The following is a 15,546-nucleotide window of genomic DNA, read 5'->3' as shown; positions in this document are numbered from 1 at the left end:
AGTATCAAAATTATTTCCCTACACTACATTCATAGGTAGTTTTTTTTTTTTATTTTATTTAATAACAAATAGGATGTAAGGCAACAGGATTTTACACATGTAGTTCAGTTTAATGCAAGTTGGCTTTATCTGAACAAAAATCTTGAGCTGTTTTAGATACGATGCTTCTTGCTGTAGAATATAAATGTGTGCTGAATATTCAGATGGCCCCGAATCACTGCCAAACACAATCAACGGTTCAACAGATTTGACAGACAAAATAAAACATTTAAATGCAGCATTTACTGTGTGTAATCTATTACTGCAAGCATAGTGGAGGAATTATTCTTTTTATATTTTTTTTGGGTGATTTAAATAGCACAATCACATTCTGCAATACTAGTGTTGGCTAGGAGAAGTGATGTGTCTATAGGAGCTCTAGTTATGTGCCCCCCCCTCCATGTAACTAAGAGTTTAAAAGATAGGTGCGATCTAGTAGAGATAGAAGTATCACTGTTGCCAAAGCATTATAAGATATGCAGTTCCTGACTGAAGGGCTACGCTTTTTGTGACAAACCTTTTGAGAATTGCTGTGCAGCACAATCAAGCATGTAACTTGTGGGATGACAACGATGTTTCATCACAGATTATCTGGTGTTCTAAGGCAATGACATTTAAATAAAGGAGCAGTGTAATGTCCCATACAGTCCTACTGAAGAATATTAACCTACTCTGTAATCTGGATTTTCTAGTTTGTATTCATATTTAGCAGATAGTCTGAGAAACCGTCTGACCGGTATCTGGTTCTTGTTTTATTTACTTGATAGGTGCTAGGTAATCATGCAATCTTTAAGTTATTGCTCCACCTAGTTAACTGAAATGGATCATTGGGGTCTGGAGTTTTGAAGAGCTTGCTAAACAACCAGGCCTGATTTGGGCAACCCTGCCAAATGTCAGTCTGACCCTTGTCATCAGATTGACGACGTCAGCACACAAGGACCTGAGCCACATCATGGTATAGTCAAAAGGCATTTTTGAACACGTTTGGAAAATGGTTATCGTTGAGTATCAGTCTGCAAAGAGTTACACGGCTTTGTGTAAAGCGTTACGCAGCCACTGAGTAAACATGGGATTTGTGGCAGAGTAGCAACGCAGAAACAACTGTGATATAAGAAACACGTAAATGTCTAGAGTTTAAGAAATTCCTGGATAGTTGGGGAAAACATTCTATGGACAGATGAGCCAAATACGGGACATTTTGGGCAGCAATTCTGTTACGATTAGTGGAAACTGCATTCCATAGTAACAAAATGATAGCAACTGCCAAGCATTGTGATGATTTGGGGACAAAGATCCGAACCGCATAAGCAAATAGTTGAAGAACAAGAAATGTAAAGTTTTGGAACGGGGTAGTCCGGCCCTAAACACCATTAAGGGTTTGTGACAAGACCTGAAATGAACGTTTTATGCTCGAACACCTCCAAATGTCACAGAGCTAAAGGAGTTCTGCATGGAGAAGTGGGCAAGAATTCCTCCATGGTGCTGTGACGGAAAAACAAAGCAATTTGATTTAAGTTGTTGATGTTAAATATAATGAAATCAGGTTTAACCCACATTCAATAAAGGAACAAGTCCACAAAACAAGATGTCCAGTTTACTACGTGTCACTAAGGTAAAAAGAACAAATGAAACCATTCAAAATATGGAGATTCTTTGACCGAAAAACAATGTTATGTAGAATCTATCATCGGAGATGCACACCTAGTGTATGCGTGTTTCCTTGTCCACCGAGGCGTGTATGGTGGAAAAAAACATGAATCCACCTTAATTTATTTATATTAAAAATGTATTATTAATCAGATTATTTTCCAAATCCTGATAATATTGCTTTTGTACCACCACACTTGGGATGTGTTTGTGTGTATGTATACTATATATATATATATATATATATATATATATATATAAATATATATATATATAATCGATGCATAATAATATAGATTTTGTTAATATTTATTTTGCTGTATATGTTTTATTTATACACTTGTTTCAGACTATCGTACTCCCTTGTGCCACTATGGTTGTGTTATCAATCTATTACGTTTGACTCTGAGCACTTTATAAAAATACAGTGTATATTTATGCGCTGTGGCAATCCTAATCATTTATTCTGGTTTATAACTGAAATTGTGTCTTTTGGTCTTTGTGTGTATCACATGGTTATATGTAAATTTTAGATTTCTTTTAGGTTATGGTGAATGAAGAGTCGCTGGGAATTACACCCTAATATTCGTTGTTAGTGATTTGATTGTGTGCATTTTGTGGCTTGTTGGTGGTTTGAAACATAAAGAAATACATAAACCATGAGTTTCCATTGGATAAAATATTTATTATTTCAAGTTAAAAACAGTAAATATTGAGTATAAAATGAATAACGTTAGAGAGCAATTGACTTGATGTGAGCAGTAAATCTCATGTGAGAAAATGGCAGACCTTTCTCCTGTCTCATCTTCTAGAATGCAGTAATACATGGATGTCTATAAGGGAGACGTTGGCAGCAGCTGTCGTGTTTGCTAGAGACCACAAACCAGGATGTTAATATCTGGAGGGTTAGGATAGGCAAAGGTAAAAGAGCAGAATACACAGCCAGAGAAAACTCAGTGTTACTGCGTGTACATGTAAGACTGGCAATGCTATGAGTTATAGCAAAACCGTGAACAAGCAGGGAAAGCAATTGGAAAATGCGATGCAGGCACTGGGGTTAAAGCAGTGTTAAGAATAAAAGGGTTCAAAGGGTGCAGTCTAGTCTACCCATGGTATTTCACAGAGACTTCTTCCCATACTGGTCTGTACAGGCAAGAAACTATTGGGGTGAGAGTAGGCTAGCCATTCCGGAACCTGTCTGGGAGAGCTAGGGAGAAAAAAGCATGAGCTAGCCGCCAGTTCTAGCTGGTTTGTGTAACAGATAAGATTTCATAGGGTTGATTAAGATGACTCCTGGGGGCTTCCGGACACTTTTTGGAAAGAGGCGTTCAGTGCGTCCTGGTCATCTCTTCTGTATTTATTCAATGCGTAGAAACTCACAGCTCGGTGTGCAGAAGGATTTTAGCTTTCTTCATGTTTGTGATTACTGTATGTATGGAAGGAAAAGAAAAGGTTATCTACAGCACACTAATGTCAGCGTGTTTAAGAGGTCACTAGCTTAGTTGCAATAGTCCAAAAAATTGTTCAGTTCCACCTGTTAAGATTATGCCTTCCAATTACAAAACATATATTTTAGTTGTCGTGTACTCACACTCAGGAATATCTCCAGCTTCATAAGCGTAGAGTCTGTTTCCGTATCTGCCAGCAAGGTCTGTCCGGACTGTCATGGAGGGATCTGCAGGTAGAAACAGTGCAAATATTAAGGAGATGGGTTATCAACAAGTCAATTTGTTTTGATAATGTTTAATCGTGAGGGCAGTCAGTGTACAATTAGAGGAAGAAAATTGATATTAAAATGTATAAGCATTGCATAATATAGGTACAGCTGTGAAGAACTTGAGGGTTTGGAATAGCCTCAGGATCAAAACTTTAGGTGACAACTATAAGCGACATGCTATGGATCCCTAATGATTTTCCCATCCTATGTGTTTTGTTCTGTCTGGCAATGTTTTTTTAACCCCCTGAATACTGAGGGCTGCTGGGTTTCCCATGGATCCATTAAGCAATTTAGGTAAAAAAACTGGAGCACTCAACAATACAACTAATAGAATGTTCTCTCTGACTGTTCTCCTTTTAAATGATTTGCACACAAATTCTACATAAGCATCAATGACTCTATATGCCAGTAGCTTTTCAATTCTCATTGAAGTTAATAAGCAAATGTTGCAGTAACAACTCACCAACAAAAACGATCCTAGGGACATAGTGTCCGTCTGGAGACTGGTTCTCATCAGCTACAGGATGCTGCAATCAATGGAAGGCAAATATAAATCGTTATAGTATCTGCCGCTCTCTGACCCAATTAGGATCTTAGGTTACCTGTGAGATTTCCTCAATACTATCATTGGCATCAGTGACTGCATGAAGAGCTTGATTGGCCATGCATAATGCATAGTTAAATCAGTAACTAAACTATGCATTAGATAGGGCCAGGTCAGTCCTTCTTGCAGGAGAAACTTACCAGGGATGGTCCTTCATCAAACCCAATAAAATCAGTAAGTCTAAACCAAAAGTACTCATTCAAAATGTGCCAATATCTGCTTTAGTGAATGAATGAATGGACTGAAACATCCGCTGTAAAACTCTGATTTATATATAAAGAGCAATTCTGTTGCAAAGCAGTACAGCTACCCTAGCGATTAAAGGAAATGTTCCTGGTTATTACACTACTTTTCGTTATTTTTTTTACGTAACCACCTATGTTTCTATTCAGCTGGCAGCCAATTATCACTAGCCTATGCGGTAAAATAAATTCATATATTATGAAGAGCTAGGTTCCACAGTATAAAATGAATATTGTGTCTTAGTACTGTTTCATTTACACTAGAGATTATTGAGTCTAACACACTTACCACAACATTAAGCATTACGAAATCTTCCTGAGCCAGTTTCTGTGCCATTGGATCAGCCACGAAAGCTTTCTTCAGAGCTGTGGGGGGTTACATAGTTTTATTTATTTATTTATTTATTTTACTATTAACACCGTTAAAAGTAAGAATTTAATAATTTGGTTTGCACATTTGTTTCATTTCCCCAAATACATGCATAATGTACGACAATCTTCTACTTCTACAAAATCACCCAAAAGTTCACCCCTAATATATGAGCAGAGCCACATCTTGTACAATAGGCATGACAGTAAGCTAGACTTTTTGTCTTCTTAACAGAAACTATCATTCTTAAAATGAAAGTTTGGGGCACCTCCACATCTGGTTGGCCATTACGGCAGCATCAATAAAATTAATTTACAAGCCAACACTTCATAAACATAATAAATGTCATTCAAATGAACTGGAAAATGGACCTATAATGATATACACTGTAGGAGAGACAGCTCCCTCAGTTATTCTGTTACTTCAATTTCTGTTTGAATCTATTGCTTCCAACCTCACCCTTCGCCTCATCCCACCACTGCAAGGAACACTGCAAGGAACAATGTGACGGAACACTGCAAGGAACAATGTGACGGAACACTGCAAGGAACAATGTGACGGAAGATGTATAACTCACCTTGGCTGTAAGGACAGTCTTCCAAGTGGTGAATCACCATTAGAGGCTTCTTTCTACAGAGAGTTACAAGTTAAAAGGTTAAAATGAGTGAGCGTGTCTGTGAATATGTCAACGTTAGAAACGTAAAAGTAATGGGAATGGACTATTTACGCTGACTATCCTGGCAGGACGCAGGGACGATTAAGAACACTTAGCAACGAGGCCCACGCTACTGGTCTACAACACATTTTGTGCATTATTGCAATATGCTCAATGTGCAAGAAACTCTTCTGTGCAACATGGGGGTTAGAGAAACCGATGGGCCACTCTAAACTGGGAGGCAATTATAAGCTTGCCAGGGCCTGCCAGGGCCTCTCTTCCTAATGTATTAGTCGGTCAGTTCTAGTTTTGTCAGACTCTTTATGGACTGTAAGAAACACTGTGTAAATTGTTGGTGATATATAAATAAACGATAATACATAATGTGGCAGGTACTCACGTTTCTCTGGCTTTGGCTAGAGCTTCTTCATAGGTCTGGGCCCAGTTAATGCTGTCTCCCCATCCTAGAAGGATATATATCAAATATGAATCAATACAAAGCCAAAAAGGATGCAACTGCAGTAAACAAAGCATACATTGTAGATGGGTTCTTTTTATTTTCAGCTGGAATATTATGCTGGACCTGTTCCAGAGTTTAACAAACATAATCCAAATAATAAAAATGCAAGCGTGTTTTATCTGCACAGTCTTTTTGGTTAAATGAAGAATAATTAATGGAATTAACAGAAGATGATTCTACGGCTCCAGTATGCGACTGGCAACAGACGCTTACCTCGGGCTAGTGTCTTGGGTTGAGTGACGGAAGCTGATGGCTGTTCTGCTTCAGGTTTTGTGGTGTCGTTGGCATCAGGGGCCGGGGTTGGAGTCTTCTTTGGTTTTCTCAAAGCCGCTTCTCCCAGTGCAGAGCACAGAAGGAGGATGCAACAGAAGGAAACAGCGGGATGCATACTGCCTGCCAGAGACAAAGTATTAGAGCATCCCGACGGAGATCACACACAACATGTTCCTCAACCTCATCAGTCAGATTCCACAGAATAACATATTAATTTTTACTACATTACAATATTAAAAACTAACTCTGATCCTTGGTTTAAGAAAGTGTACCCTTCACAACCACTGTAACCACTCCATTGTATTTGTACACCATGCATAGATAGAAAGAATAAAGGTAACTAGACAAATGTATTCTTCTCGCAGATAGTATTTTTAGGTTCATTTGTGGATAGGTACTACTGGTTTCTAACATTCATGTTATCTATCACTTTCTTTTATGTCTGCACTCCCCTGCTTGGTGTAATGTGTGCCTTCAGTGATGTATCCTGCACCTGTAAGCTGTATGCCAGTAAGTATTATTACCTGTCAGTAACATACCTGTGGATGAAGTGTGGTCTCTGGCAGTGTCAGGAGAGCACCTGGATAATGAGTGCTGCAAGTGACATGTGGGGACTTATTTATACTCAACTCAGAGATGGCTTTCAAAGATCAACGTCAGCCTTAAAACCAGGATGTCCTGATCCCTGGAACCCGTCTGACCCAACCCAGATCTCAGTGCATGCAGGGAACAGCCCCTTATCACACCTTGCTTTTTCTTTCAGCCTGCTATTGTTTGCTTAGTGAAGGTATGCAGGGGACACACCCGCAAGCCTGGCTCTCTGACCTGGATGTGTCCTACAATTATTGGCTGATCAGAGCTCTAGTTCTGATGTTCACATGATCCACTGGTATTCACTATTCAGCATCTCGTTGTTTGAGTCTAATTTCCCCTGCATTTTCCAGTAGTTGTCCACTCGCCACCCAAATTTACTAGCAGACAAGGGCATTGCTTAGGACTCTTGGTAAGGCAGTGGGCCTTGCCATGGACCACATCAGCCATTGATGTGCAAGTACCGTACATTGAGTAGTAGGTGCTAGTATGGGGCCATTAGCTTGCTACCCTGCTTAGGGACTATGGAATCTTAGCCAAATATCTTTTTGTTAGGTTATGTGTGGCGTATAGTAATGAATGGCGTAGGTCATTGGCAAGGATGGGGGTTAAATGCTTTCTCACTTTTCTGTCACACAATGAGTTACAAATTTGATGCCAGGAAAATTATGCCAAGGATACAGTCTAGAACAATAGTAAAAGGTGGAGCTATTCTTCCACATCACAAGAGCACAATGAATAGACGGGCCTTTCATGGTTACTCTTAATGATGACTCTCCACATACTAGAATACAGGCTACCAGCCGCAAAAAGGGAAAGAGAACAGTTAGTAAAGATGATATCTTTAATGTTTAATAGAAATATAATCGATTGCAAATTTTCAAGACTATCTAGGTCTCTTCTTCAGGCATATCATACATTTTAAGCAGAAATCGCTCAGACATTTATACAGTAACATACAGACAAGACACAAAGATTGTGAATTGAGATTACATTCATAGGCTTACTAGTATTTGTGACCAAAACACTCATAAAATGAGGGGCAGATTTGCATTATTGCTATGGCTCTTTAAAGCCATATTAAGCTTTAAATAGTGTGTTTTAAATCCATTTTTTAAACATAGCATAGAGTTATTTTACCCTACCCATAATGGATTTTTTTTTTTTTGGGGGGGGGTGTATTCTTTTTTTTATATTATATTTTATGGAACCACATGACCTCACTGATCCCAAAAACTGATCTAATGTTACCATGATCTACAGAATGCAGATACAATCTACAGAATATAGAAACAGAATAACTACAGTTTAGCTTTTTGAGAGCTAGATGACATACAGCTAAAAGAGGACTACCCACACCTCTGGCAATCAAACAATGAGTAAATCATAAGATTAAAGATGAGCATGCAGAGGGGTTAAGGTTAGCTTTCCATACTACACTGCTGAGCCCTAGTGAACCCAGATTTTAAGCAATAGCCCTTTAAAGACAGATGAGTCGTGGAGTAATCATATTGCATTGGACTGCTTCCTCGAAGTAGAATGGAAAGGGTTAAAATAACCCTTGCCGAACGACAACAGCTCCTATATTGCAGTTAATAACAGCTCATGTAGTTTGACTTTCCTGTGTAAACCTGTATTATGCTAGCAGTTATGTGACTTATTCTGCATTTTAATAAAAAAAAGAGCTGCTTAAGAAAAGCACAAAAGTTTTTGTTTGTGTTACTATCTGGCTCCGCAATAGTCAGATTTTAAGATCAGGGAAACTCTGAACAGGATGTAGATAAAGAAAGTTAATTGATAATCTAGGAGTGGGAAGGACCTAATCTGTAAATTGCTATAACACTCCTAAATTGCGGGACTCGGATAGGAACAGAAGCAAAGTCACACAAATGCTTCAATTAAACAATTCACTCGATAGCCCATGGAGACTAATGTTTAAAACATTTAGTAACAAGGCAAAACATTGAAGCTGGCCTCGGAACAGTTTACATTAAATGGCATAGTGACTTGATAAATAGATACCGAAGAGTTATTGCAATAGGAAAGCTTTGTCCAGTTTTGAACGGCTGAGCCTTATAAAGGTTTGTTAACTGTGCCGCAAGCAAATCATCCCCATTGAAGACTTATGATGAAAATATTCTTGGGTTGTCTCCAGTAATTTTTTCATTGTGTCTGTGTGCTGCTCCAGAGACAGTCTGGCCACGTCTATGTTTGGTATAGCGGGCATTGTATCGGAGCAAAGACAGACATTACCGCTTTTTTAGTCTCTCATTCTCTTTTTTTAGTCTCTTGGGGCATTCAAGGCCCATTACAAATTGCATTCCTGGCAAGCGACTGTTTCCGAAAATAACGTTGAATGGACTGTCCGACATAACTTGTGAGTTGCCACATATTCCCTCTAGCAACCATGATCTAAATTTAAGGTTTTGAGACCTACTTTTATATAGGGTATTTTACATAGAAACTGGAGATAAGAGCCATTGTACCCATCTAGTCTGCTGCTACAAACCTCAAAACTCTTGTCCCTGTGTGTGTCTTATATTCAGGATAGTCCCATATCCATCCCATGCCCTCACTGTATAAACATCTACTATACATGCCGAAATGCTGTTATACTAATCTACAACCCATTAATCAAAAGAATTTTTTTTTCTATTTTGGTGATTACACTGCAATCATTTATACACAAACAGACAGACAGAGCCACTATACATCTCCAATTACTACTGGTATGGATTTTTTTAAAACTGACCTGACCCCGAGACTAAGGCCTTAAAGAACAATGTAGTTGTAATGCCAGGTTATCTTCCAGGTGAATTAAACAAATTTTAAGAAATTTTTTAGAAAAAAAGATTCATAGATTTTTGCCACTTAAACCTCAAAAGTAGCCAAACAGGCTAGTATGTCTACAGGACATGGTCAAAAGAGGTTAAGACTGCCTGTCTTTCCCATAGACAGATCTGCAAATTTTGTATAATTTTGTCTCTCCTACTTCTGATGAAGATCCAATAGGTCCTAGTCATTATGTGCTTAATTTGGGATTGTAAACCTTAGCTTCTCCCGATTTAGCCCATAATCTTTTTTTTTTTGGTCACATAGTGTGCCGCTGGTCATATCCACCAGATTAGGTGAGTATGTGGTGATGGCGGTGTACCGTAACTCCTTTCACTATCACTATATACTGAGCCAGGCACTGATTGTCAATGTCTGGCACAGTATATAGTGATGGCAGTTATGCTGTACTACTGTCAATGTCTGGCTCAGTATGTAGTGGTGGCAGGCATGCTGTACTACTGTCAATGTCTAGCTCAGTATAAAGTGATGACAGCTATGCTGTGATTTGAAGTGGTCTTCCGCTCTGTGGCTGAGTTGCTGCAGTTCCTAAATCCTTCCACCTTCCAACAATTCCAATTACAGTTGTAGAATAACTAGCAGGGATGAATTTTTATAAGCCGACTGAATGGTTGAATCCTATCTCAGTACCACACTTAAATTCACGGAGCTCTTCAGAATAACCCATTTTTTCACAAATGCTTGATTAGGTGCTGTGGCAATGGGTCTGATCGGAAAACCTGAATTTAATATTTTTGTCCCTATAGTATATATATATATATATATATATAGGTATATACTATAGGGACAAAAATATTAATACATGGATTATTATACATGGATAGGGGTGAGACATTGCTTCTCTATGGTTTAAAGAAAAGTGACCATTTTTTATTTTGAAAATGAATATTCATATATTTTTAATTGATGTTAGGTTTGTAGCCTGTAGAGGAGATACACGATCAACGTGTACGTAGAGTTGTGTAAATATTGCCTTTATTTACTTTGGATCACACCTAATCCCCAATAAAACTGCACAACATTGGTTCTGCCACATTACTTTCATGTAATCCTCATGTTCTAGTCTTGGCTTTCTCCCCCTTGTTTCTGTACAAACACTACAGCGAAGATTGAAGCAGCAGCACCATTCTGAGATCTGTATATTAAGGAAATCATCCCTCTGTCCCTCATTAAAGCTGAAATCCCATGAACCAAGGCATCAGATACAACGAATATTAGTAATGAGAATTGCAGGCTATGGAGCAGTTTCATCAATTAAGATGGGTCTCACAAGGATTACTGGCTTCTATCATGGGGCATAAATTGAATAGGTAAGGATAAACCTAATAATTCATCTATTCCAGCGACATAAAAGCTATTCTACCCAATCGTCCTTGTGGATGTCAAGCCCATACAGAGCTCCAGACAGAAGAGGAGTCTAGATTGAAGGATTGTACGCTGAGAACCCATGTCATTATGTGAGACAATGCAATTACCATAGTCATTGTAAGGGTTATGAAGGTCCTTCTTTTTGACCTTCATTATTGAGTGGTTACCCTCTGGTCTGTTACAGAATTTACTGTAGCCCCCACAACATTTTACACAGAAGATGATCAAAATAGACTTCAAAAATGTTATACTTATTTATTTAACTGACAATGCTAAAGGAAAAGAAAGTAATGACATAATCCTTCTACTCTACTGTGCTGGCATACTTGCAATTTTTATTGCTATATTACTATGATATTTATTTGGGCTTGCCCCATAAAAATGTCACACTGCCACTGTTTCAGAATTATAATTCACCGCGCAGTGTTACGTACCACAATGTAGAAGACACAAGAATAGAATCTCAGTGGAAGCCTAAACTCCAGCATCATTTGCACAAAAGAAAGCAGACTGAGCTGAAAATAATGAATATGTTAAAATCTGGTCATATCTTAATTGTTTATAATTGTATAGCACTAGCAATTCTGCCAGGGAAGGATATATATATATTTATATATTTGTATTGTGTATAACTTGTGTATATATATTCTCACTTGTGTGTGACTAATGTGACATTCAATGGTTCAATTACGAATTTGAGACATACCTCCTATGTGTCCTTTTTTATTGGGACAAATCCTGCCTGTTTTTGTCTTTCTACACCCTTTCGTCCCTGTTTAATAAGAGCTCAGACTAAGTGGAACTGTCAATTATAACTTATACAACATATTCCGCATAGAGATATAGGAAAATAGGCTTAGATGTTATAAGATGCTCAGTCAAAATAAACAGCTTTGGTTCTAGTTTCAGAGTAATTATCTGCTTTAGGTTTTCTATCTTCTTACCATAAGCTTGTCTATTCAAACAAGGCCCCAGGGTTTTCCACACTGTATATACCTAGTCTTCGATCTACTGTTGGTTCACACACAGTACCATTTAAATAGAACACAAGTTTAAAATAAATAGAAAAGGCTGAAAATAATGGGCACTATATATATAAAAAGCAGATCCGGGACAAAGTTAAAAACGTGAACCTGCCGACAACGGACTGGAGTGGACTAAAACCAGCCCTGCCATACAGAACATCAATGCGACACAGGGTGAAAATGTCACCAGGAGGAGCCGTCCTGTATTTAAAACTATCCAAAAATAGTTTGAGGTAGCTTGAACATTGTCGAGTGATTTTACTAATAAATGGGGACCTCTGTTATATATATGATCAATAATATGATCGTAATATATTCTTATTTTATTCAATTTCGTTTTCTTTTTTCATAATGCTTTTTCATGACGACACCGATCGTTCTGCTTCACCTGGTGACAAAGCCTCGCCCATATGTAAAGCACTTTCAGCCATCAGCTGTTCTTTAAGGCTTAGTCAGCACTAAGAGTTCTAGAATATTCACAGGTTACTTAGAACCATTGCCTGTAAGACAGATATCCTTCCTTATACAAAAGGGCTAAAAAGGAAAATAAACATATCAGTGGAAATATACACAAAGTCAAGAGTGAGTGAAACTAGCAAATAGGGAATATTTTTGAAGAAAACTAACATACAGATAGGTGGGAAGCAAAGAAAGACACCAAAAGTCGTTGACCAATGTGTACAAATGAAAGCATCTTGATCCATTAATAAAACATATAACAAAACGTAATATAATACATACATATCAGACAAAAACAAAAACAAATGAAAGGAGGGTGGGAAAGCACTGACTCTTTAAACCTATCTAAAGAGATAATTATGGTGCAAGTTAGGGGACATGACAAATTAAGTCTGGGCAGTGAGCCTTGGTGCAGTATTTGTTTGGTGCCACCCACCTCAATAACTAACACGCAGATGAACACACACACACTCTTACACCATACACCAACATACACTCTTACACTATACTGACAAACTATAACGCCATATGCTATGGGTGCTAACTGGACATGGCAACTCTGCATGCATCCTTAAGTTAACAAGTACTAGATTTAACTGCCACACGTCATTACACAAGTGCAGAACGTAGCTAAAGACATAACATGACTAGCATTCTATGATATATTAGCTCTCATCCCTCATATTGCATGCTGATATAGTCCTGGTCTCATATTATTGCTCTATAGCATTACACTAAATTACATCACTGAAGAGTGCTAGGATAGGTGTATGTGCCTCAGTGACATTGACTTGCATGTGTTTGCTTTTTTTAATTTTATTTTTAAATTCCAGGCAAGTTAAGAGGAAAATGTCGGACACTTGTCAGTCAGTCAGGAATGAAAAATCATTTTTTTTCAGGAAAAAGCCAAAAGATAGCTGCTGGAAAGTGTGCTTTACTCTGTATAGTTCTCTCCGTGATCATCCAACCCACCAACAATTACTGTCTCCCTGTATAACCCAAACAACCGCTTCCTACATGAGGGATCTGCTGATCCATATCCCCAGGTTTATACCTCCTTTGTCATATATACTATGTCAGATGTGACAAATCTAGACAAAAAGGGTCTTTAACCTACAAATCGCACAAAATATAATAAACACAAAGCCAAGGCCCAACATAGTCCTTCTTTTCTTTTAGCTGCTAGGGAGACCATTACAAATCTGCAACAAGTACCCCCAATATTGACAAATATCTTGAGGGGACCACAAAAACTTCCACTAAGTATGTGAACAGCCTAACAATTCCCAGTAAATGCAGGATTTAGTCTCTCCCGCTGGCACTCTGGACACCATAGTGCTGCTACAAGCAGAACTTGAGCTAGAGGTCACAAGAACACTTACCCCCTTTTTTATGCACATTTTGGAGAGAGGTGGGAGGATTAAAGAGGAAAGAAAAGAAGGGGTTAAAAGTTGAGCAAAAAATATATATATCCCAAAATTGCGATATTTCACTAAAAACATTTAATGTACAAAATAAAACTACACAAAATAAAGTCAGATTGGCTAAAATAAACTTTTTTTTTACGCTAGTGCTGTGCAGTATGAATGCTAAATACAATGAAACATCACGGCTGGTTTTATCTCGACAAAGTATTTTCCATACTTTTGCTATATCTTTTTCCAACTGTGATTTACATCTCACTAATTTAGTTTACCAACCCAAATCATACATATTGTTTTTCAGGGATTTCTTTTCATACCATGCCCAAATTTGTAAAAACAAATTATAAAAATAATACAATAATAATAATACAAAATGAAATTTTATTTATAATTTCACCAAGAATCAATATACATAGCTAGTGCAAATGAAAAAAATATGTATTCAAGTATTTGCCACGATTTGAAAACAATATTGTTACTTATTTTGTTAATTACAAGACAGATGCACCTGATAAAAGATGTGTACCTCTGCTTTCTAAAAAAATACATCTCTGCTGCTAAAAAATTAGTTTTTTTGGGGGGTTGGTGGGTAGAGAAATATTGTTCCTAAAGTTATTTTTTTCCTTGAATATTGCAAGGCCATATAGATGCTACAACTTTAAAAAAAAAGTTTTTAAAAAGGTTTTTTTTCCCTTTTCTTTTAAAGCATTTTAATGGACTTATTTTTCACAATCTGTCGGTGTCTTTGTGGGTCCCATGGAATTTGTTTATGAGTAGATAATGCCCCCTAATGGTGCCATCATGATATTGCAGATATTTTTTCTTAATCTCTTTCTTTACTCACAGGCATTGGAAAGAAAAAACAGTCAGTATACAAGGTTCCATAAGCAGAATCATTCTCGAATGGTACAATAGTCATGTTCCATACATTGCAAAAAGATTCACCCAACCACCCAACAAACAAACAACAACTAAATAATAATTAAGTGAGTTGTATGTGTGTCCATGGTGTCCACTACCCAGCACTGGTCACCAAGGCCTTCCCCAGGGTCCCCAGAAGCTAAGAATAGGGCGTCTGTCACTAAGGACCTGTTTGCTATACCAACTAGTATACTGAAAAGCTTTGAGAAGTAAAGACTTTGAGCGGGAATCTTGTTGATTTATATAATATGAGTCATATCATAAAGAACTTATTAGTCTTAGGCTCCTTATTTAAAGTAGTTTCCAGCCAGTCCTACGTAGTTTCCAGCCATTCCAACACAAAGAACAGTTTAGAGTTTAGTAAGGTAATTGAGAAGGGTGTAGGGTATACCCACTGGTGCAGTAATGCCTCTCCAGAACCCAACAAACTTGGGGCAAGTCCAAAAACAGTGATAGAGATCTGCAGCACTCGATGCACACTTAGGGCAGGTGTCCCCATACAATGCTGCCTCAACGGGGATACATATACATTATTTTCAGATGCATGTCAGTATAGTTGGCTGCTGGAAGTATTTTATTAATCCTAGAAGCCTCAACAGCTGCTTGGTAGTACAAGGTAGGTATATGGTTTGTCCAGGCAAGTAGGCCCTTGATCTTTGGCCGAGTAGGAATGAAGCAGTCTATAAAGACCCCTGGTAGAATGTGGGGTGCGCACTGTACTAATAAGAATGTCCAACGGGTTGGACTAGCCGAGATCCGTAAAGTGTGCCCCTAATTCGTTTTTGTAACTAAGAAATTGGAAAAAAGAAGAAAATTTCATTTATGTCACTTAATTTGT

General features: G+C 37.9%; 1 protein-coding gene across 1 annotated transcript; it reads right to left on the bottom strand.

Annotated features, from left to right (window-relative positions):
* Window positions 1–2,840: 2,840 nt before the first annotated feature.
* LOC128501225 (anterior gradient protein 2-like) lies at window positions 2,841–6,760 on the bottom strand. Its single transcript, XM_053470622.1, has 8 exons — window positions 6,607–6,760; window positions 6,008–6,187; window positions 5,675–5,738; window positions 5,197–5,249; window positions 4,539–4,615; window positions 3,867–3,930; window positions 3,278–3,361; window positions 2,841–3,112 (listed from the first exon to the last, which is right to left on the bottom strand). The coding sequence occupies exons 2-8, from the start codon at window positions 6,180–6,182 to the stop codon at window positions 3,063–3,065; spliced, it is 567 nt and encodes a 188-aa protein (XP_053326597.1). The 5' UTR covers window positions 6,183–6,187; window positions 6,607–6,760; the 3' UTR covers window positions 2,841–3,062.
* Between the last annotated feature and the right edge of the window lie 8,786 nt (window positions 6,761–15,546).

Source organism: Spea bombifrons, chromosome 7 (assembly GCF_027358695.1).
Source record: "Spea bombifrons isolate aSpeBom1 chromosome 7, aSpeBom1.2.pri, whole genome shotgun sequence".
NCBI lineage: Eukaryota > Metazoa > Chordata > Amphibia > Anura > Pelobatidae > Spea > Spea bombifrons.
This window is presented reverse-complemented; position numbering and strand designations above follow the sequence as displayed.